The sequence below is a fragment of the Carlito syrichta genome, unplaced genomic scaffold, assembly GCF_000164805.1.
Source record: "Carlito syrichta isolate Samal-C Ts95f unplaced genomic scaffold, Tarsius_syrichta-2.0.1 Scaffold309200, whole genome shotgun sequence".
Taxonomy (NCBI): domain Eukaryota; kingdom Metazoa; phylum Chordata; class Mammalia; order Primates; family Tarsiidae; genus Carlito; species Carlito syrichta.
In genome coordinates, this window is record NW_007253296.1 from 619,930 (window position 1) to 642,454 (window position 22,525).

At 40.0% G+C, this 22,525-nt stretch overlaps 1 protein-coding gene across 1 annotated transcript in view; it reads right to left on the bottom strand.

Moving 5' to 3' along the window:
- The window catches only part of ACACA (acetyl-CoA carboxylase alpha), a 266,326-nt gene that overhangs the window by 156,483 nt on the left and 87,318 nt on the right, over positions 1-22,525 (bottom strand). The window contains exons 12-23 of the mRNA XM_021717048.1: positions 20,525-20,695; positions 19,462-19,623; positions 18,953-19,116; positions 14,172-14,322; positions 12,969-13,072; positions 6,690-6,771; positions 6,104-6,249; positions 5,458-5,608; positions 3,181-3,315; positions 2,688-2,834; positions 1,622-1,810; positions 561-661 (exon numbers count right to left, since the gene is read on the bottom strand). Coding sequence (XP_021572723.1) covers positions 561-661; positions 1,622-1,810; positions 2,688-2,834; positions 3,181-3,315; positions 5,458-5,608; positions 6,104-6,249; positions 6,690-6,771; positions 12,969-13,072; positions 14,172-14,322; positions 18,953-19,116; positions 19,462-19,623; positions 20,525-20,695 — 1,703 coding nt within the window. The remainder of the gene's footprint in view (positions 1-560; positions 662-1,621; positions 1,811-2,687; positions 2,835-3,180; positions 3,316-5,457; positions 5,609-6,103; positions 6,250-6,689; positions 6,772-12,968; positions 13,073-14,171; positions 14,323-18,952; positions 19,117-19,461; positions 19,624-20,524; positions 20,696-22,525) is intronic.

The window sequence follows — 22,525 nt, forward strand, 5'->3', positions numbered from 1 at the left end:
CTGCACTCCAGTCTGGGCGACAGAGTGAGACTCCAAAAAAAAAAATTGACAGAGGCCAGGCTTGGTGGCTCAGCCTATAATCCCAGCACTTGGGGAGGTCGAGGCAAGTGGATTGCCTGAGTCCACGGGTTCAAGACCAGCCCGGGCAACTTGGTGAGACCGCGTCTCTACAATAAATAAAAAATTAGCCAGGCGTGGTAGTGCACACCTGTAATTCTGGCTACTTGGAAGTCTGAGATGAAAGGATTGCCAGATCCCAGCAGGTCGATGCTGGGGTGGCCATGAGTGTGTCACTGCACTCAAGCCTGGGAAAACATAGCAAAACTCCAACTCAAAAATCATCATCATCATCATCATAATTGACAGAAAGATGTAGAATATTAAGAAGTCATAAGAAATATGAAATACAAGAGTTAGCTCACAATTTAAAGACATTTAGAAGACACAAGGAACTTTTAAAGATACAAGGTGCTTTCAAATTTCTTGAAGTCAAACCTGAGGTAAATCTCTTTGTGGTTACTTGAATGAAAGGATAGGAGTCTGCAGTTACATGTAACTACCTTTGTACCAGTTGGACAATGCTCTGAGTGTTCATAAAGAAGACTTCCCGTTCAGATTTCCGGTTCAGTGTAGCTGCATGGCTATCGAGGATGTTGGCAATCTAAGACAGGAGAAAGGGGAAAAATGAAGCCCAGCCCAACAAAGGAACCCAAAGTATTAGCCTCTATAACATCACTACTAGGAATCCTCGTAGTTATAACATGGCAATTTCTATCTTTCACATGTTGGCAGTAGCTGGAAGTTATTGGGCATAGTTTATTCAGGGGTTCATGCTAAATAAGCAAATATTATCTCTTTTTATCCTTTCCTAGATAAATTAATGATTATATCACAAAAAATATCATCTCACTAGAGACTCTGACAGGCAAAATCTGCTTAAGGTCAAGATCCAAATTTTACTCCCTGCTTAGCTAGCCAAACTCCCCACATGTAAATCTGCTTTACAGGAAAAGAGTAAAGATGCTGCTGAAGTAGCAAGGAAGTTTCTGATAATAATACTACCAATAGCACTCTACTTTTTCTTTTTTTTTGAGTCAGAATCTCACTGTCACCCAGGGCACCGCAGCCTTGGCCTGCTGGGCTCAGGCGATCTTTCCACCTCAGCCTTCTAAGCAGCCGGAACCACAGGTGTGCACCACTGTACCTAGCTACTTTTTTTATTTATTGTAGAGACAAGGTCTTGCCAAGTTGCCCAGGTTGGTCTCAAACCCCTGGACTCCAGCAATCCTCTCACCTCCGCCTCCCAAACTGCTGGGATTATAAGTGCGAGTCACCACGCCCAGCAGCCCTCTACTTTTAAAACATGAAAATATCTCTTATTAGAGAACAGTTCCAAGAACAAAGATATATGGAGTACATGACTAAAGCATGCTTTTCTCTTCACCACAGATACTTTACATTGGGCTTATACCCTAAGGCAGTTTTGTAACGAGTACAACCCTTAAAATTGTAAAAGTACAATATCCAGACAGTAAGGAGGATCTAAATAGGAAAGAATCCTACAATTTGAACTCCATCATTGGTAGCCAATAGAAAATAAAGATACCATTATCCAAAATACCTGTTGGCTGGGAAACTGACAGAGGACTGATGTGATGTTGCTAGCATACTGAGCCATTTCCTTCTTGATAGACTTCTCCACATTGGGGGGAATCCGGCCAGAGACACTGGTCATAATATCTTGCAATTCTAGGAGAGGCAGAGAGGGATCTCTGAGGGTTTTCATCAATCGCTCTACCCAGTCTTTTACCTAAGAAGAAATGATAAAATACAATTCAAAATTAACACACTCCCCAAAACAAAAAGATATACTTAGTCCTCGGTATACAATGGGAATTGGTTCCAGGACTCCCCTCGTATACCAAAATTCGTATATGCTCAAACCCTGTAGAACTCGCATATATAAAAAAAACAACAGGTTCTGCATCCCACAAGTCTGTATTTTCTTTCTTTTTTATTTTTTTAGGTTGGGAGTCTCACTGTCACCCAGGCTAGAGTGCAGTGGCACACACATGGGTTTCAACTGCGGGGGGTCCACTCATAGATGGGATGAGGTGATCCTTCCACCTCAGTCTTCCAAGTAGCTGGAACCACAGGCATGTACCACCACGCCTGGCTAATTTTTTTTTTATTATTTAGTATAGAGACAAGGTCTCACCATGTTACCCAGGCTGGTCTCAAACCCCTGGCAATCCACTTGCCTCTGCCTCCCAAAGTGCTGGGATTATAGGCATAAACCAACACGACCAGTCAAAAATACTGTATTTTCAACTTGTGTTTGGTTGGAAAAAAATCCCTCTATGAGTGGACTCCCGCAGTTCAAACCATGTTGTTCAAGGATCAAGTGTATCTGAATTCACTATCACACAGTACTTTGATATTGCAATGTAAGCATCTAATATTACATCTATTCTCTGGTTTAAAAAGGATAATCCCTATTAAATATGAAGTCCATGACAAAGAAACAAGAATTTAAAGACCTCAAACTCCACAACTAAAGGTGGGAAAGTTCCAGGCCAAACAGTTTCCTTTCCCTCTCTCCAAAAAGATCATTATGAATCTTTAAACTATTTCAGAGAATAGGTATCCCATTTGTACATTCTTTCCCCAAGAGAAGTGATTCATACCCTGCTGGTAAAGAAAGGATCTGGAAGGCAATATCCATTCATTACGTTGACCAGATTATCCAGGACATAGTGGAACACTCGATGGAGCTTCTCGCCTCTGAGTGCTGTGCTCTGGATCCGTGGCAGACTACCCGTGTGAAGCTCAGCCTGTCAACCCCAACAAGATATCAAATCATCCGCTACTTTCAATCCAGATACAAGCTTGCACCACTGCAACTTAAGAGTCATCGTTCAAATTAACACATCCTTTCACCATACTCAGATACCAGGAGGGAAGTCAATGGGGTTGAAACATCATGGGGAAATTATAGAATCTGAGTAGTGTAGTAACTCTTACAAACTCCACAATTCTATTGGCACAAATACAAGGATAAGATTGGGAGCTAAAGACTTAAGAAAAAACTGGCAAACCAAGCACTGAAGTCACTTGCCCCTCCAAATCCCATGTTCTTCAGCTCTTCAAGTGCAATATACAGAGTACATTCCTATTCACCTGCTGAACTTTGCTGGGGTTGTCCAACTGCATTTTGGCTATCACACAGCCAGGGTCAAGAGCAGCTCCAGGCCGCTTGACATAATGGATACAACCAGACTCTGCAGCTGTTAAGGTCATCACCATCTTCATCACCTATAGTGAAAAGGGTAACACATCAGAGTCTGACCTCTCTTTACAAAGGTGAACGTTTAAAAGAGGTCAGCTTTTCCCTTAGCACCTACATTGAACTACACCTATTTCAACCCAGAAAAAAAGGAAAATTTATCAAAATCTCCCAGGCTCAACCAGGGTAAGCCATTAGAAAATCTCTTAGGACCTAGCGTTAGAAATTAATAAGTTACTGATATTTCCTGTTTCTAACTTTTAAATCCCCTCTGCCACAATTTGCGGTTTTACTTGTTTTGTACTTAGATGTGAGGAACAATTTAGCTTCCTCATACCAGTGGATCCAGGTGCTTACTCTCAGTCTATCACCCAAGACCAAAACCTAACAATTATTCTTCACACCCAATCTATCAACCTCAGCCAAGTATATCTTCTAAACTTCTCTCAAAAATCTTCCTCTATTGCCATCTCTTTGGTTTAGATTCTCATCATTTCTGGTCTAGAGTAATTTTTAAAAAAATCTCCTAAGAGATTTCCCTACCTGCTATACCTCTAGCAAGATCACTAAAAGTCATCATTCTACATCCCAAATCTCATCATTTTTCCACTTAAAATTCTTCAATGATTCTCCACTGCCTTCAGGACAGTCTAAACTTACTCATGCGGGATGTGGTGGCTCACACCTGTAATCCCAGCACTTTGGGGGGTGGAGGCAAGAGGATTGCCTGAGCCCAGGGGTTTGAGAACAGCCTGGGCAACTAGATGAGATCTCAACTCTACAATTAAAAAAAAAAAAATCAGCCAGCAGTGGTGGTATATGCCTGTAGTTCCAGCTACTTGGAAGACTGAGGTGGAAGGACTGCTTGAGCCCAGCAGGTTGAGACTGTAGTGGCCATGAATGTGCCACGGTACTCCAGCTTGGGCAACAGAGTGAGACTCTGACTCAAAAACAAAACCAAAAAACTTACTCAAATTAACACATCCTTTCACCATACTCAGATACCAGGAGGGAAGTCAATGGGGTTGAAACATCATGGGGAAATTATAGAATCTGAGTATTGTAGTAACACTTACAAACCACAATTCTATTGGCACAAATACAAGGATAAGATTGGGAGCTAAAGACTTAAGAAAAAACTGGCAAACCAAGCACTGAAGTATCTTAAGTTGCAGTGGTGCAAGCTTGTATCTGGATTGAAAGTAGCAGATGATTTGGTTTATAAGGTCTTTGATAACTCACACTTTGCTTGCCACTTTGCTTGCCACTCTCCATTAAACCATAGCCTATTCTCAAGCAATACCAGTATTTACTTGCAGTTCCGTAAAAATATCATGTTCTCTTGCTTCTGTGCCTTTGTATATGCTATTCTTTCAACTTTAAACACTTTTCCCTGTCCTTCATCACCTGTTCCATTACCATTTATCTTTCAAAACTAAGTTGAAATGTCCCTCGATACAGATATTTTCCCTTACTAGGTACCCAACCTTGATTTGGGTTAGGTGACCCTCTATACTCTGTGCTTAGCTCTCTTAAAATTCATCATATTTCATTACTTGTGTGTTTTGTGTCCCAACTCCACCTATCATATTTTCTCTGTATAGCCAGCTGTCAACACACCTAAGTTCAATAAGTGCTATTGCCTAGTATCTATTTTTTTTTTTTTTTTTTTGAGTTGGAGTCTCACTCTGTTGCCCAGACTGGAGTGCAGTGGCCACTTCCGGCCACCGCAGCCTCGACCTGCTGGGCTCCGGCGATCCTTCTGCCTCAGCCTTCTGAGTAGCCGGAATTACAGGTGCGCGTTACCACGCCCGGCTAATTTTTTGATTTATTATAGAGATGAGGTCTCGCCTGCTCAGGTGGGTCTCGAACCCGCGGGCTCAGGCAATCCACTCACCTCAGCCTCCCAAAGGCGTGGAATTACAGGCTGAGCCACCGAGTCTGGCTCTTAGTATCTATTTTTAGAGCTAGAGATTTCTCATCTGTCAAAGAAAAACTGCAAGCTTCTTGTCTTTATACTTTTAAAGTTCACAACTCCAGTTACACCAACTGATGGTTTTTTGTATTTTTTTTCTATTTCCTTTCTTTTACTTTTCAGTCCTAGTCCATCCTGGCCAATCCTTTTCCAACCTTCCCCTCAAATGATCCAACAGTCCATTCACCACCCTGACCTCAATCTCAGCATAGCACTGGCCAGCAAACACATGACCTCCATCCTCTACAATGTACTGGATTAACTTCCCAGCAGAAGGTGAGCGCATCACTGATGGGTCATTTTCTTTCTCAAACACACAGGTTTTGTTGCCAATCGTGATGCGGTATCTAGGAGACAAGTGAGAGTATGTAAACCAATAAAGCACCTTAAGATGTAAAGGGAAAAGGTAGAAAATGTCAATCTTAAAAGAAAAAAACCCTAAAAACTTTATTCTACACACACACACACACACACACACACACACACACACACACACAGCATTCACTGTATCCTTGTTTATAATGTCAAATAATAAAGATTTTCTTCAATAAGAATCAGATTAAATAAATTATAGTACATTCATCACATAACTACCCAGTTATTAAAAAAAGGATATCACTATTCAAAAAATAAAAAAGGATATCACTATTCAAAAAAAATAAAAATAAATAAAAAAGAAAAATGCAATAGTCAACATTTCTTGAAATTTTTTTTATACATGTACTTTTTTTTTCACTAAAAGTGAGTACCAAAAAAAGCCCTAGAAAAATCCAAGAGCTAGTGGTGAATAAAAGAAAGGGTTAATATAATGACCAGTAAATGGACCTCAAATAGCCACTCACCTATCCACTTCTTCCTTCATGTATGTGGTATAACTGCTGCCATCATAGGACAAGAGCAATCCTCCATCACTCAGCCGATGCACATCTACTTCCACACAAGAGCCATTCATGATCACCACATAGGAGTTGGGTGACTGTCGCGTCACCTGTAGGGAACAAGAACCAGAAGGGACAAGTCAATGTGTCTACTCCACGTAGTAGATCCCCAGACAAAATTTCGATGTTTCTAAAAGATAGATAAGAGAGATCTGTCAGGAGTAAGTAAATTCATGGCACTGTGCTATTTGCGTCAGTGTGAGAATGGCTTATTCTTACTGTAAGCAAATAGTGGCTCCTCCCTGCTCTGGTTGCTCTGTCTCTCCTTTTTTGCTTGGCTGTATATGTGAAGTTGAGAAATGACTAAAAGATTTTCATAGAATCATCAAATACCACTTCAGGATATTGACTCAAGTAATGACTATAATTTCACTAATACCCCCACCCCTGCATTAAATCAAACTTTTCTCCTTGCCTCTTAACCTAAAGAATGAGAGATAACAGTGAGAGGCAAAAAGTAAGGTGCAAGCTTCAATGTGGTTCAGCATACCTTAAGTACATACTTGACTCCCTCATAGATAAGTTCAACATCTACTGTATTCAGAAGTGTGTGAGCAGGAAGGACTTGGCCCCTGAAAGAAGAATAATGAAAGAAATACTTTTCAGGAAGTTCTAATAGTTAATAAAATAATCGAAAAGATTATTGACTGTAGCATTTCCTAAAATATCAAAAGATTAGAAACAACCTAAATGACTATCTGTGATGGACTTTTTTTTTGAGTAATAGCTTCACTCTGTGCCCAAGGCAAAGTGCAGTGGCAGGACCACTGCAGCCCTGACCTGCTAGGCTCAGGCAATCCTTTCGCCTCAGTCTTCCAAGTAGCTAGAACAATAGGCGTACACCACCATGCCCAGCTAATTTTTTTTTTTTTTTTTTTTTTACTGTAGGGACAAGATCTCGCTATGTTGTCCAAGCAGATCTCAAATTCCTGGATTCAGCCAATCCTCTCGCCTCCACCTCCTAAAGTGCTGGGATTACAGGTGTGAGCCACCACACTCAGCTGTAATGCAATTTTTAAAAAATTATGGTAAAATACATATAACATCCAATTTGCCATCTTAATCATTATTAAATGCACAGTCATGTAGTGTTGAGTATATTCACATTATTGTACAACCAATCTCCAGGACATTTTCATCTATATCATCTATATTTTATACCCACTAAACAACAGCTCCTCATTTCCTCCTTCCCCTAGTCCCTGGCAACCACTTTCTGTTTCTGTGAGTTTGCCCACTCTTGATACCTCATATAAATTAAATTATATGTGTCTTTTTGTGACTGGTTTATTTCACTTGGCCTAATGTCTTTAAGATTTAGCCAGGTTTTAGCATGTGTCAGAACTCCCTTACTTTTTAAGGCTAAGTAACATTCCATTGTATGTATATACCACATTGTATATAATGTAAATCTATTCACCCGCCAATAAAAATTTGGGTTGTTTCCACATTTTAGCTACTGTGAATAATGCTGCTATGAACATTAGCTAAGTAGCTCTTTCACACCTTGCTTTCAGTTCTTTCAGAATACCCAGAAGCAGTATTACTAGATCATAGGGTAATTCTACGTTTAAAACTTTTGAGGAATCACAGTACTGTTTCTCAATAGTGGCTGTACCACTTTTTATTCCCAACAATAGGGTACCAGTGTCCCAACTTCTCTATAATCTTATCAACACTTGTTATTTTCTGTTTTTTGACAACCGACATCCTAATAGGTGTAAAATGATATTTTTATGGTTTTGATTTGCATTTCCCAATGACTAGTGATATTGAACATCTTTTCATATATACAATATCATATAGCTATTAGAAAAATGAAAGCCACCCAGATGCAGTAGCTCATTCCTATAATCCCAACACTGTGGGAGACTGAGACAGAAGGACTGCCTGAGCCCAGGAGTTTAAGACCAGCCTGGGCAACACAGTAAGACATCATCTCTACAAAAACAAATAGAAAAATTAGTCAGTCTTGGTGGTACACACCTGTAGTCCCAGCTACTCAGGAGGCTGAGGTGGAAGGACAGCCTGAGTCTAAGAGTTAGAGGCTGTGTGAGCCATGACTGTGCCACTGCCCTCCAGCCTGGACAACAGAGTAAGACTCTGACTCAGAAAATAAAAATAAATAATTTTTTTAAAAAGATGAAAGCCTTTTATGAACGAATATAAAGCACTCTCTAAAGTATATTGTTGGGGGAAAAAAAAGCAAGGTAAAGAACAGTTTCAAAGAATTATCACTTGTGTTTTTGAAAATCAGGAAGGTCGGGCACTGTGACTATAATCCCAGCACTTTGGGAGGCTGAGGTGAGAAAACTGAGCCCATGGGTTCAAGACCAGCCTGGGCAACCTGGTGAGACCTCATCTCTACAATAAATAAAAAAATTAGTCAGGCAGGGTGGCGCATGCCTGTAGTTCCAGCTACTTGAAAGACTGAGATGGAAGGATTGCCTGAGTCAAGTAGGTTGAGGCTGTGGTGGCTGTGAGCGTGCCACTACACTCCAGCATGGGTGACTCCAACTCAAAAAAAAACCCCAAAAAACCAAAAAATAAAAAATAAAAACCAGGAGATGGAAAGAAACAAGTATTATATATATATGTTTAGATAAGTTTAGTGTATCTCTGGAAGGTTACAGAAAAATATGGTAACATGAATTGACTACAGGGAAGGAAAGTGGGTGGCCAAAGAACAGAAGTAAGAGACTTTTCACTATGTATTCTTTAAGATAAAGCTTTAAGATAAAAATTATAAAAACTTCAGCTCATATCTACTCCTAATAACTGGGACTTTGAGGGTCTAAAAAAGAAGGCAGCAGGCTAGGTGGAAGAAAAAGGGAGGGGAAGTATTACTAAGGAGAGAAACAGTATCAAGAAAGACTTTTGATAATAATAGAGGAAGAAGGAATGACAAAACAAGTGTGGCAGGTTGTTAATTATTGGTGAATTATTGGTCAAAGAATATAAAGAAATTACTCATATTATTCATGCAACTCTTAAAGTCTGAAAATATTTCAAAACAAAAGTTCTGAAAATAAATTTAAAACAAGAACATTAAAAAAAAGAGGATGGGGGACTTGCAGAGATTATATTGGACATATTTGTACACCGACAGGAAAACAATCTAACTTGGTTAGAGATGTATGGAACAGACATAAATAAGACTGGGTTGGTAAAAAGGCGCCAATGCTTATGGGGGTTGAAAATCACACTGAGGGATTTAGATTTGATACTGAAGGGAAATGCAAGCTGCTGAAGGTTTTAGTGCATGACTGAAATCTTAAATTTTTAAAACTGTTTCTTTTCTTCCTGTTAGACACTTTAAAGGGAGTTGATGTAAGTGTAACAACATAAAAGAAAACAAAGTGCCTGTGACTAAAGTGCTTTAATTAGCCACTTGGACTATTCCTCTGGGGACTCCAAGGCAGCACTTAGTCTCCAGATTCAGTGTTAAAAATTAGTTTAGCCTTATACAGTCTTATCCCTCTACTTAAAAGATTCATGTGGCCATCTTGCAGGTTCAATTATTAATTCCTGAAAGGTAGTACAGGTAATATATGAAATATTTAGGGTTCAATGCTAGGGAGAAATACCAGATTTTTATCACCAGGGTTTAGTGAGATTTGATGCTTGTATAGAACAGAATGTTTACTGCAACTAGATTCCAGTTTTTTAAAAAGCAACCTGTTTTGTTTTTGTTTTTTCCTTCTTATTTGGGAAAACTGTTTTACTGATGACATTGAATTCTGGTGTGTATTTATGACATTTGTTGATGAACTTTTTTTTTTAAGATGTAGGGAACAAGCCAGGCTCGGTGGCTCAGCCTGTAATCCCGCGCCTTTGGGAGGCTGAGGTGAGTGGATTGCCTGAGCCCGCAGGTTCGAGACCTGCCTGGGCAGGCGAGACCTCATCTCTACAATAAAATTTAAAAAAAAATTAGCTGGGCATGGTAGCGCATGCCTGTAATTCCGGCTACTCGGAAGGGAGGCGGAAGAATCGCCGGAGCCCAGCAGGTCGAGGCTGCAGTGGCCGCTCCCGGCCACTGCACTCCAGTCTGGGTGACAGAGTGAGACTCCAACTCAAAAAAAAAAAAAAAAGATGTAGGGAACAATTCAGGATTAGGTATATAAGTGGACATTGTACAGGTAAAGTTTGGGCCTCCCTTTGGTCTTCACTTTGCCTGGTTTGAGATCAGGTACCCTTTTTGATATTATGTGCTCCCCCATCATCAGTCCTCCCCCCACCCCCCGGGCAGTGTCCCACTGTCAAACCCTTTCTTATAGTATTTTTTAATTTTTTTTGAGTTGAAGTCTCACTCCGTCACCCAGGCTGGAGTACCATGGCACACACACGGCCGTTCTAGCGTCAACCTGCTGGGCGCTGGCGATCCTTCCACCTCAGCCTTCCAAGTAGCCGGAACTACAGGCACACTACCATGTCTGGCTAATTTTTTTTTTAATTGTAGAGATGAGGTCTCACCAAGTTGCCCAGGATGGTCTCAAACCTGTGGGCTCAGGCAATACACTTGCCTCGGTCTCCCAAAGTGCTGAGATTATGGGCTAAGCCGCCAATCCTGGCCCTTATAGTAGTATAGTAAATGTTCAGGGTCAACTTATGAGAACATGTGGTACTTAGTTCTTTGTTTCTGTAATAGGTTACTGAGTATGTTAGACTCTAAATTCATCCAAGTTGCTGCAAAGTCCATGTGTTTGTCCTTCTTTATGGCTGCATAATATTCCATCAAGTATATGTATCACATACATTTTTTTTATCCAGTCCACTTTTCATGGGCACCACAGTTGGTTCTGTGTTTTTGATATTGTGAATACAGCTGCAATAAACATGCATGTGCAGGTAGAATTATTTGAGTTCCTCTGGGTATATTCTCAGTAGGGGGATTGCTGGGTCATATGGAAGGTCAATTTCTAGTTATTTTAGAAATCGCCACACTGTTTTCCATAGAGGTTGAGCTAGTTTGCATCCTACCAGCAGTGTAGAAGCATTCCTTTTTCCTGCATCCTCACCAGCATCTGTTATTGTTTGTTTTATTAATGATGGTCATTCTTACTGGAGTTAGATGGTATCTCAATGTGGTTTCGATTTGCATTTCTCTGATAATTAGTAAGGGTGAGCACTTTTTCACGTTGTCTGTTGGCTGCCTGTATATCTTCTTTAGAGAACAGTCTATTCATATCTTTTGCCCACTTCTTTTTTTTTATTTTTTTGGTTAGAGTCCTACTCTGTCATCCAGGCTGGAGTGCAGCGGCATGCTTACAGCCACCTCAGCGTCGACCTGCAGGGCTCAGACGATCCTTCCACCTCAGCCTTCCAAGTTGCCAGAACTACTGGCGCACACTACCATGCCTGGCCAATTTTTTTTATTTACTGAAGAGATAAGGTCTTGCCATTTTGCCCAGGCTGTTCTTTGCCCACTTTTTTAATGGGGCTGCTTGTTTTTTTCCTTTTGTCACATTTGAGTTTCTTGTAGATCCTGAATGTTAGGCCTTTGTCAGATATACAGTTGGCAAATATTTTCTCCCATTCTATGGGCTGTCTCCCTGCTCTCTTAATGGTTTCTTTTGCTTTGCAGAGGCTTTTCAGTTTAATGAGGTCCCACTTGTCTATCTTATCTCTTACGGCATAGACAACCTGGGGTTTTGAATCAGGAATTGGTTGCATACTCCAATTTCTGTTAGGGTGTCTCCTGTAAAACGTTTTCTAAGATTCTTATAGTTTGAGGCTTTATGTTTAGGTCTTTGGTCCATTTAGAGTTGATTCTTTTTTTTTTTGAATTGGAGTCTCACTCTGTCACCCAGACTAAAGTGCAGTGGCCACTCCCGACCACCACAGCCTCGACCTGCTGGGCTCCGGCGATCCTTCCACCTCAGCCTTCCAAGTAGCTGGAACTACAGGTGCGCGCTACCACACATGGCTAATTTTTTGATTTATTGTAGAGATGAGGTCTTGCCAAGTTGCCCAGGCGGGTCTCGAACCCGCAGGCTCAGGCAATCCACTCACCTCAGCCTCCCTAAGCGCTGGGATTACAGGCTGAGCCATCAAACCTGGCTTAGAGGTGATTTTTATATATGGTGATAGGTAGGGATCCTGTTTCACTCTTCCGCATGTGGTCAGCCAGTTTTCCCAGAACTGTTTACTGAATAGGTTCTCCTCTCCCCAGTGGTTGTTGGTGAAGGCTTTGTCAAAGATGAGTTGGTTGAGAAGTTGAGATTTAAAAGCAACCTGTTCTAACTGTGGAATAAGCCAATTTCTAGAATCTGCAGAGTCCCAAAATAATTTGCCATAAACTTTTACATACTCACGCTCCCTTGTTACCATGATCCATGAATAATAAATAGCACTCATAAGCTGCTAGGAATACGCAGAAGAATAAATGGGTCTTTGAGCTTCAGTCCTGTACTAAGGACCATTGGTTACCTTGTGTGGCCTACAAGAAATAAAACCTAGCTGGGATCGGTGGCTCAGCCTGTTCCTGCGCCTTTGGGAGGCTGAGGTGAGTGGATTGCCTGAGCCCGCGGGTTCGAGACCCACCTGGGCAGCGAGACCGCATCTCTACAATAAATAAAAAAAATCAGCAGGGCATGGTAGTGCACGCCTGTAATTCCAGCTACTTGGAAGGCTGAGGCGGAAGGATCGCCGGAGCCCAGCAGGTCGAGGCTGCGGTGGCTGGGAGCGGCCACTGCACTCCAGTCTGGGCGACAGAGTGAGACTCCAACTCAAAAAAAAAAAAAGAAAAGAAAAAAGAAATAAAACCTACCTTTCCAAGGAGTGAAGGAAGTTAGAGATGCTATTCCGTAGGCTCACATCTGCCACGTGGAGAGCCCCACACACAACTCCCAACATGGTATCAGGGCGTTCTGCCTGAAAGGGTGTATCAAAAGCATGTCACTTGGTACCACCTCAAATGAAATCAGGCTCAAATTTGTTTTGAAGACACAGCTAGCAAGGTCCATTCTTATCACCCAACTGATTTTTTTTTAGGTAAAAATGAACACATTTACTTTTAGAATGTGAATAGATACACCATTTAAATAGAGATAAAAAACAACTTCCACTCTTGCTAAGATTTCCACTGAACCAAACAGCAGCTCAAAAACAGGCTTTTGTCAAAACTAAATTTTTTTTTTTTTGAGTTGGAGTCTCACTCTGTCACCCAGACTGGAGTGCAATGACCGCTCCCGGCCACCACAGCCTCGACCTGCTGGGCTCCGGCTATCCTTCCGCCTCAGCCTTCCAAGTAGCTGGAATTACAGGTGTGCACTACCACGCCCGGCTAATTTTTGATTTGTTGTAGAGATGAGGTCTCGTTAAGTTGCCCAGGTGGGTCTCGAACCCGCGGGCTCAGGCAATCCACTCACCTCGGCCTCCCAAAGTGCTGGGATTACAGGCTGAGCCACCGAGCCCAGCCAAAACTAAATTTAAAAAGATAGAAAGATGTAGCTACTGATGATCTAAAAGAAAAATGACATATAGCCAAAAATTGAACCTTCAGATAGTTTAGATTAATTTAATAATATTGGAGCACCCGGCTAGCTCAGTCAGTAGAGCATGAGACTCTTAATTTAATAATATCATATAAAATCTTGATTAATTTAGCATAGCGCAGTAATTGAAGAATAAGCGATAACTCCTGTTGATTTAAGTGACATCTCTTTCATCAGCACCTGGGAGATATAGAATTTGGCAACTTGGAACCAGATTTAACATCAAATGAAGAAAAAGAAAATATTTTCAATCCCTACATGCCTCTCTTCAAATACAACCAAGGAAGTAATACTAGAACATATAAATGACTGTGTAAAACAGGCGCAAAAACTATTCCACTGCAAGAATTATACTGACTCCTAGATTTTTCAGGTAGATTAAGAACCACTGCATTGGAATTAAATAAACTTCATCTTACCACCAGTCTATAAAAACCCAATCCCAGAAGGTATTTATGCAAGGGAAAAATACACACCTGTACTTTTTCTGCTATTAATCTGTCCAGCCAGCCAGTGTCAATTCTGTTCAATTGAAAGCTTTCAGTCTCTAACAATTTGATCAGGTATTCAACTGTAGTTCGGAAGTCACCCCGAATAGACAGCTCCTTCAAGGCCACCACCATATTTCTGGGAGAAGAACAGAAGCCAGTCTGCTTCAACAACAAATGTTTTACTGGTTTTCAATCATTTTAAAGAATTGTTTCTTTCTTTTGGCACTTTATAAAGGAGAGGAAAGAGACAGACAGTTCCAAATACAAACATGGGTGCACATATAAGTGTGTTCATCATTCATGTGTGTTCCAGATAGGAAAATGTGCAAGAAGCCAATGAACTTAGGAATTCTAACAGATATTATCATAAAAACATCAACAAATCAGATACATTTCTTCATACAGAGTACAGAACAAAGTATATGCAAAACATCCTTAGTTTTTACTTATTAAGTTTTCATTCTGTTTATTTATTGCTGGCTAACTAGAACCAGGTCATTAATTCTCCCCATTCTTATACCTTATTTGTTGTATGTAAAATTTACATACAACAAATATAACTATTTTAAGCATACAGTTCAATGAATTTGACAAATGCTAATCCTTAATTTAAGGAAGTCCATACAATGAGGCAACTGGCTGGGTACAGTCAGACATCGGTCTCACACAGCATGTAAAAGTGTTTTTGAGCTGTACTTTAGATATTTATGCAATTATTTTTGCTCATTACTTTCATTACTTCCCAGTTAGGTGTAAAATGATCTAATACTGTGGGATTTTTCTGTATATTTATGCCCAGTGTCTATTCTGCACAGGATAGGCATTTAATTCAACAAAAACTTATTATTATGTACATCACATGCTCAAGACACACAATAGGATCATAAGGAAGAGAGAACATAGATACAACAATGTCTTTCAAAATATACAGCAGAATATCATAAGAGTCAGTAAAGAAACAAGTAGGCTGGCCTCGGTGGCTCAACCTGTAATCCCGCGCCTTGAGAGGCCGAGGTGAGTGAATTGACTGAGCCCACGGGTTCGAGACCCGCCTGGGTAACCTGGCAAGACCTCATCTCTACAATAAATAAAAAAAAAATTTAGCTGGGTGAGGTAGCGCGCGCCTATAGTTCCAGCTACTTGGAAGGCTGAGGTGGAAGGATCGCCGGAACCCAGCAGGTCAAGGCTGTGGTGGCCGGGAGCGGCCACTGCACTCCTGTCTGGGTGACAGAATGAGACTCCAACTCAAAAAAAAAAAAAAAAAAAAAAAAGGAAACTTAGGCAAAGTGCTGGAGAGGTTCTAAATAGGGAGAAATTCACTTCTCTATGGTTTCATGAAGAATGAGTAATCTGACATTGGCTAAAAGTATAGCTGATATTATGACTGTGAGAGGAATAGTATGCCAGGTGGTCCAAGTGCTCTCTTGCCCTACAATATAATTCTGTCCCCCACCTCAATCCTCCTCCAAATACCCTTCTTTGGTTTGACTTATTCTGATACACACTTAAAGTATCAGTCTAGAAGTCACTTCCTTCTGAGAAGCATTGCTTGATCCCTCATAGACTGAATTAGCTAACTCACTAACATATTCCTAGAATGTCCTTAAATAATCCCACTATCATCATGCTTACTGCACTATGTTTTAATTGCTTATTTGTCTTACTTCTTCTGGATTATAAAGTTCCATGAGGACAGAGACCCTACTTTGGTCTTATTGTATTGCCAGAACCAGTACATAGTAGATACTCAATAAATATTTGCTGAATGGAATGAATGAATGAACAGAAGGAATAGCAAAAACAAAGGAGAAGAGGAAAGAAAATATGGGTTGTGTTCAGGAAATGGTATGACTGAAGAAGAGATTATGGGACGAGGGGCAAATCTATTCACCCAATCAACATTTACTGAATGCTTACTATGTTCAAGGAAAATAGCAGTAACAAGAAAGACACAGCTCTGTTCTCATGGTATTTAGATTATGATCTATGAGAAAATAATGCTGAAAATATGAGTTGGGACATTCTGGAGAACAAGATTCCAAATGCCATGCTGAAGAATACAGACCTAATATAATGAAGATAAAAGAAACAAAGAAAGCTCTGAGCTGAAGAATGAATTTCTGCCATAGTATCAAGAAGTAGACTTATTGTAGAGAACATTTTTTTTTTAGTTGGAGTCTCACTCTGTCGCCCAGGCTGGAGTGCAGTGGCACACTCACGGCCATCACAGCCTCAATCTGCTAGGTTCAGACTTGCAAGTAGCTGGAACTACAGATGCGTGCCACCACACCTGGCTAATATTTTTTTTTATTGTAGAGATGAGGTCTCACCAAGTTTTCCAGGCAACAAACCTGTGGTCTCAGGCAATCCTCTCACCATGGCTTCTAAAGTGCTGAGATTATAAGCATGAGCCATTGTGCCTGGCCACATATTTTATTTTGATAAAAGTTAATATAGTTAGCTTTGTACTGTAGTATAGAGCAGGTCAGAAGTAAGGAGCAGCCAGGCGTAGTTGCTCACACTTTTAATCTTAGTAATTTGGGAGGTGGAGGCAAGAGGACTGCCTGAGCCCAGGGGTTAGAGACCAGCCTGGACAACTTGGCAAGACCTTGTCTCTATAATAAATCAAAAAATTAGCCAGGCGTGGTAGTGTGCACCTGTGGTTCCAGCTACTTGGAAGGCTGAGGCGGAAGGATCGTCTAAGCCCAACAGGTCAAGGCTGCAGTGGCCATGAGTGTGCCACTGCACAGCAGCCTGGGCAACAGAGTGAAACTCCTACTCAAAAAAACAAAAAAGGGCTCAGTGGCTCAGCCTGTATCCCAGCACTTTGGGAGGCCAAGGTGAGTGGATTGCCTAAGCCTGTGGTTTCGAGAACAGCCCGGGCAACTTGGCGAGACCTCGTTGCTACAATAAATCAAAAATTAGCCAGCCGTGGTAGCACGTGCCTGTATTTCCAGCTACTTGGAAGGCTGAGAGAGAAGGCTTGCCAGAGCCCAGCAGGTCGATGCTGGGGTGGCTGTAGGTATGCCACTGCACTCCAGTCTGGGCAACAGAGTGAGATAACAACTCAAAAAAATAAAAAAATAAGAAGCAAGGCTTCTGGACCAGGTCATGGGACACAATCCGAAGAAAATACAACAGTGGTTTGACTAATCAGGACTTAATGCCAACAGAGGCCAGTCTAGAAATGAAAATGAGTGAAACAGATTGAAGCGGGGCTGTGGGAACTACAGGGCTAATGTCCTGTAGTTTTTAGAAAAAAAGCAGCCACATAAAACTTCAGCTAACTTTTAACAAATAGAATATAAAACCAATGTTTTCATTACCATTTCATTTTTTAAGAGATAGCAGAAATCCATATTTTGATTTCAATCTTCCAAATTTTGAACACTGGCAAAATTTTAAAAATATTAATACTGGGATGGGGGGTAAAAAAAAATATTAATACTCTGAGCCAATCAAAACACATCGTAAGTTGAAACTGTCCACAAACCCACCAATTTGCAAGCTCTAGTGTGAACCTTCATTTTAGTGAAGCATGATATGGCAGTGAAAAAAAGGTCAACTTTATACCAATTTTTTTTCTGGTAGTACTGTTTCAATTTTGAAAAATTCCACTTATAGTTTTGAATAAATGAGAAGAAATTGTAAAGGGCAAAATAGAGAGATATTGAGACTTCCCTATTTCTGAAAACATTATTAAAAACTAACTAGTATTAATAAACACTTAGTGATTACCTACTCTGTGTACAGTCCAAAGGTCAAGGGAACAGTATTAAGTGTTTGGTATAAAAGGCAATAAACAATTAAAAAACAGGAAGACCTCCTTCAATTTTCAATTTTGGATGGATATTCTAAAATACCTAATCTGTCAAAATTACCTCTAACAGTCCTATTTTTTAGGCCAGCAAATGTGTTGTTAATATTTAATGTTTATGATTAATAGAATATTAGCTAACACTTATGATATACCAGTTATACTTGCATAAACTGGTGAATACTTTTATAGCACACAGAGGTCTCTTATATAAACAATGTAGACAATTTCTTTATGACTTTTTCATAAAATGAGCAGTATAATTTTATTATTTTAACTGACGAAGAATACATCATGGTAACTAGAGTTAATAACAATATATTGTGAACTATAAACAAAAATAATAATAACAATAATTGAGTACTTAGAAGTTGGTAAGAGAATAGATTTTTAAGTCTTCTCACCACAAAAAAAAAAGGTATGTGAGGTAATACATATGTTGAATAGGTTGATTTAGTCATTCCACAATGTATACATATTTCAAAATATCAGGTGATATTCAATAAACATAATTTTTACCTGTCAAAAACACATTAATAACTGTTGGACATTTTTACCTATACCTTTATTTTGATGACAAATGACAGACTGTATCTATTATTTGATACCAAGCTCTTGGCCTAGAATCTACTTCTCCCTAATAGCTAACTGCTCCTGTGGAAAAATATGATATCTTTAAAGCAATCAATTTTATAATTTTATCAAAAATATCTAAAAGCAAAAATACTTGAAAAGACTCAGAACAACCAGAAAAACATCTGCCAAAACACTACATAAATTAACACAAGATGACTGCAAGTACAATTAAAGATGTTAAGGATTTCTTCAAAAGGTTGTTTATATTAGTACTTTTATAGCAGATGAATGATTCCAATTTCCATGCTCATACCTTCACGAAGATTAGCACAAATTTATTTTGTAAAATGCAATCAAATGCTATTATACTCACGAAATTGCTTCCTCTCTGTTTTCTCCCCAGGAAAAGCAGTGACCAAACTGAGAATCAGCAAATTCATGAAGTCCCCCTGCAGCAGCAACACTAAAGTAACCCCAAACATTCTTATTGCTGCGGAAATTTAATTCCTGAACTGTTCCTGAGCTGGGCTTGAAACCCTGTTAGACAATAAAGAATACGTGAGACCATATTATATTTCCAAAGAAAAGAACATTTATATATTGTTTACGCTCTGTGTTAACCACACACAGAAACAGAAAAGAAACAGAAACATAAAGGTCAAGATGCAGAGCTATAGGTCCACTGAAGGACACTATAGTGACTAAAGTGGGAATTAAATGACCAATGAAGCAATGATCAGTTATTTATCTGCTATGAGAAACCTCTGTAAGTTTCCATTTCCAGAGCAGTCCCAAGATATCTCAGACACATATCCTCAGATGCTATCTTAATACTTAAGCTTACAAGGAAAAACAGTTTAAACTTTTTAAGTGATGGGTTACCTCATCTGGATTTTCACTAGTGATCCGAGCAGCAATAACATGGCCCCTTGGGCATGGAACATGAGCAGAATTTTCGAAATCAATGGGAGCATCACCCCAGGGAGATACGCCATACATCATACGGATATCCTTAATTCTATACAAAGGGATCCCCATGGCAATCTGAAAGGCAATAAAATACACATCATCCATTTTCCACAGTTACTTTACTTAAAAGTGTGGACGCTATCCTATTACCTAAAAGAATTTTCATTTTTGGAGTCACTATCGAAAACATTCTATTTTTATAGACTGCATTCTATAATCAACAACTCTAAGTTGCTAAACAGTATACTAGTAGAGAATAGTTACTAGAATATTCTGTACTCCTAAAAAAGTTCCCAAATTCCTAATGCAACAGACATGAGTTTTCCTCTGTTGCCATTATTCCATCAAGGAAAGAGAATGAAAATATCCAAGGGAAGAGTGTTAGTAGCTATCCAAAAACAGATAGCTAGAAAGTCTTAATTACATCATAATTATCTCTTCCATACCTGCAATGGGAGCCCAAAAGGCGTTCCCAATGTGGGCAAAGAATATGTTAGATAAAAATAATATCAAACCTTATCATTAGCTATTACTGCCTCCCATAATATTTGCATCCTGAGTTGACAGAAGATAATAATATCAATAACAAGCACTTTACACATAATTGTCAATAAAGAACGCCAGTAAAAAGAAGTAGAACTAGGGGATAATTACAAAGTTGTGAAGTTTACTATAATTAAATAACTGAAAAAGTATATTATTATTAAAGTTTATTTGAAAAATATGACAGTTTATAGATGCACCTGACTAGAAAAAATAATAACATTCCCGTGTCTGAACTACATCAGGAAGACCAATCCACACATGCATAACCCACATGGCACAAGAGAGATGAACATTAGATGAGACTCAGCTAGGAGAGAATAATTACTATTCTGCTGAGCAGAATTTTCTTATCAGACACTGGTTAAACTGGTTTTTCAGGTATCTCTGACTTCTCTAGGTTCCTCTTTGAGCCTAGATCAGGGTGACTCACCTGGAGTTGTGCTGCAGGGAGATTGACATCAGCCACCATCTCTGTACAAGGGTGCTCCACCTGTAGCCGAGGATTCAATTCTAGGAAGTAGAAGCTGCCATCCTGGCTGTACAAGTATTCCACAGTACCAGCACTCACATACCCAACCATTTTGGCAAGCTTCACCGCACACTCAGAGAAGAAAAGTAAACAAACATAAGTATCTTACCTTGTTGGACACCTACAGCTTTTCCCTGACTCAACTATTCAGTATTTATAAGTGCCAACAAAGGCTTTTGGTCACATTAGAGCAAATTTCACCCTTTCAGATTAGTATACAATATCTCTGGACATGGATTAAAAAAACTCAATGAAAAGCTGGGAGAAAACTGTTTTTCACTTTGCATCACAAGCAAACTCACCCCAGACATAAGTGCAAAAAGACAAAACAACAACAAAACAGGGATGTGCTCTTCATTGTCCCCTAATTTCTAGGAAGAATAGGAGCTGCCCCCACTGCTTTGGGCATGCTCCTATTCTTCCTAGAAACATCACTACCCAGCTAGAGAACACATTATCCAACCTCTCTTATATCTAGTGACTAATTTTTGACCAACAGGATATCAGCATTGGTAAGTGGTATGTGTAACTCTTAAGTCATATTTTGAAAAGGAAATGACTTCTCCTCTATTCCTGGCTTTTCTGCTTCTTGTGCACTGGAATATGGTCATGACCGTGCAAGCCAGTTTCAATAGTGCAAGTGAGAACATACTAAGAATGCAAAACAAAAAATAGAAAGAACCTAAATTCCAAGATGGCCTCAGAGAATAGAAATGTCCCACAAGTCCTGAAAAGCTCACCTTTAGATGATGATGATGGGAAAGAAAAACTTCTATTTTGTTTGGGACACTGTATTTTAAAAATATTTTTATTATAGCAGGTTAGCCTGTATCCTAATCAATACAGAAAATATTAACTGCAGGGATACTGCTTTTAAAAAAAATTAAAACATGTGATGATAGTTCAGCAAAAGGGTAGTGGGTAGCAAGGAAATAGATACTGCAGACCGAAAAGCCGGTGACTTCCTTGTTACAGCACAGCCCAACATTTGGTATGCTATTTCCTATAATAACTTGGAACACTGACAAACTAAGCCTTAAAAAAATGGTTGAAAGGGTCAGAATATTGAAAATTCCAGCTGCTTTTGTACCCCCAAAACAGAAAATTAGATTCTCACCCTGAAGCAATTGAGTGTCAAAGATTAAGGGTACTGTTTTAGTTTCAGCTGCCCCCAAAGCAGTCAACATTACAGCAAGGAGAAAGAGAAGGGCTGAGCACAGATGCCAGTAAATAAGTTGTTTCTACATCTGGAAGAAACTTTTGGGTATGGCTAATCCAATCTGAAGCTGATTGGAAGCAAATAGCCTAGAAGCTTATAAGTTTTTGAAGGAACTGTGTTTCTAAACAAACAGTAAGCTTGGCCTTCAAAAGCCAATGATTAATGATTGGAGGACTGGAGTAATATTTGTACCCCCAATCCTGCAAGAGCAGGAAGTGGGCTCTGAAAGTTCTACCAAAGAAGGTGTATTGTCGCCAGGTGCAGTGGCTCACGCCTATAATGCCAGCACTTTGGGAGACAGAGGCGAGATGATTACCTGAGCCCCTAGGGGATCAAGACCAGCCTGGGCAACTTGGTGAGACCTTGTGCTTACAATAAATCAAAAAAATTGGTTGTGCTGGGCTCGGTGGCTCAGCCTGTAATCCCGTGCCTTTGGGAGCCTGAGGTGAGTGGATTGCCTGAGCCCACGGGTTCAAGACCCGCCTGGGCAGCGAGACCTCATCTCTACAATAAATCAAAAAATCAGCCGGGTGTGGTAGCGCATGCCTGTAATTCCGGCTACTTGGAAGGCTGAGGCGAAAGGATCACCGGAGTCCAGCACGTCGAGGCTGCGGTGGCCAGGAGCGGCCACTGCACTCCAGTCTGGGCGACAGAGTGAGACTTCACTCAAAAAAAAAAAAAAA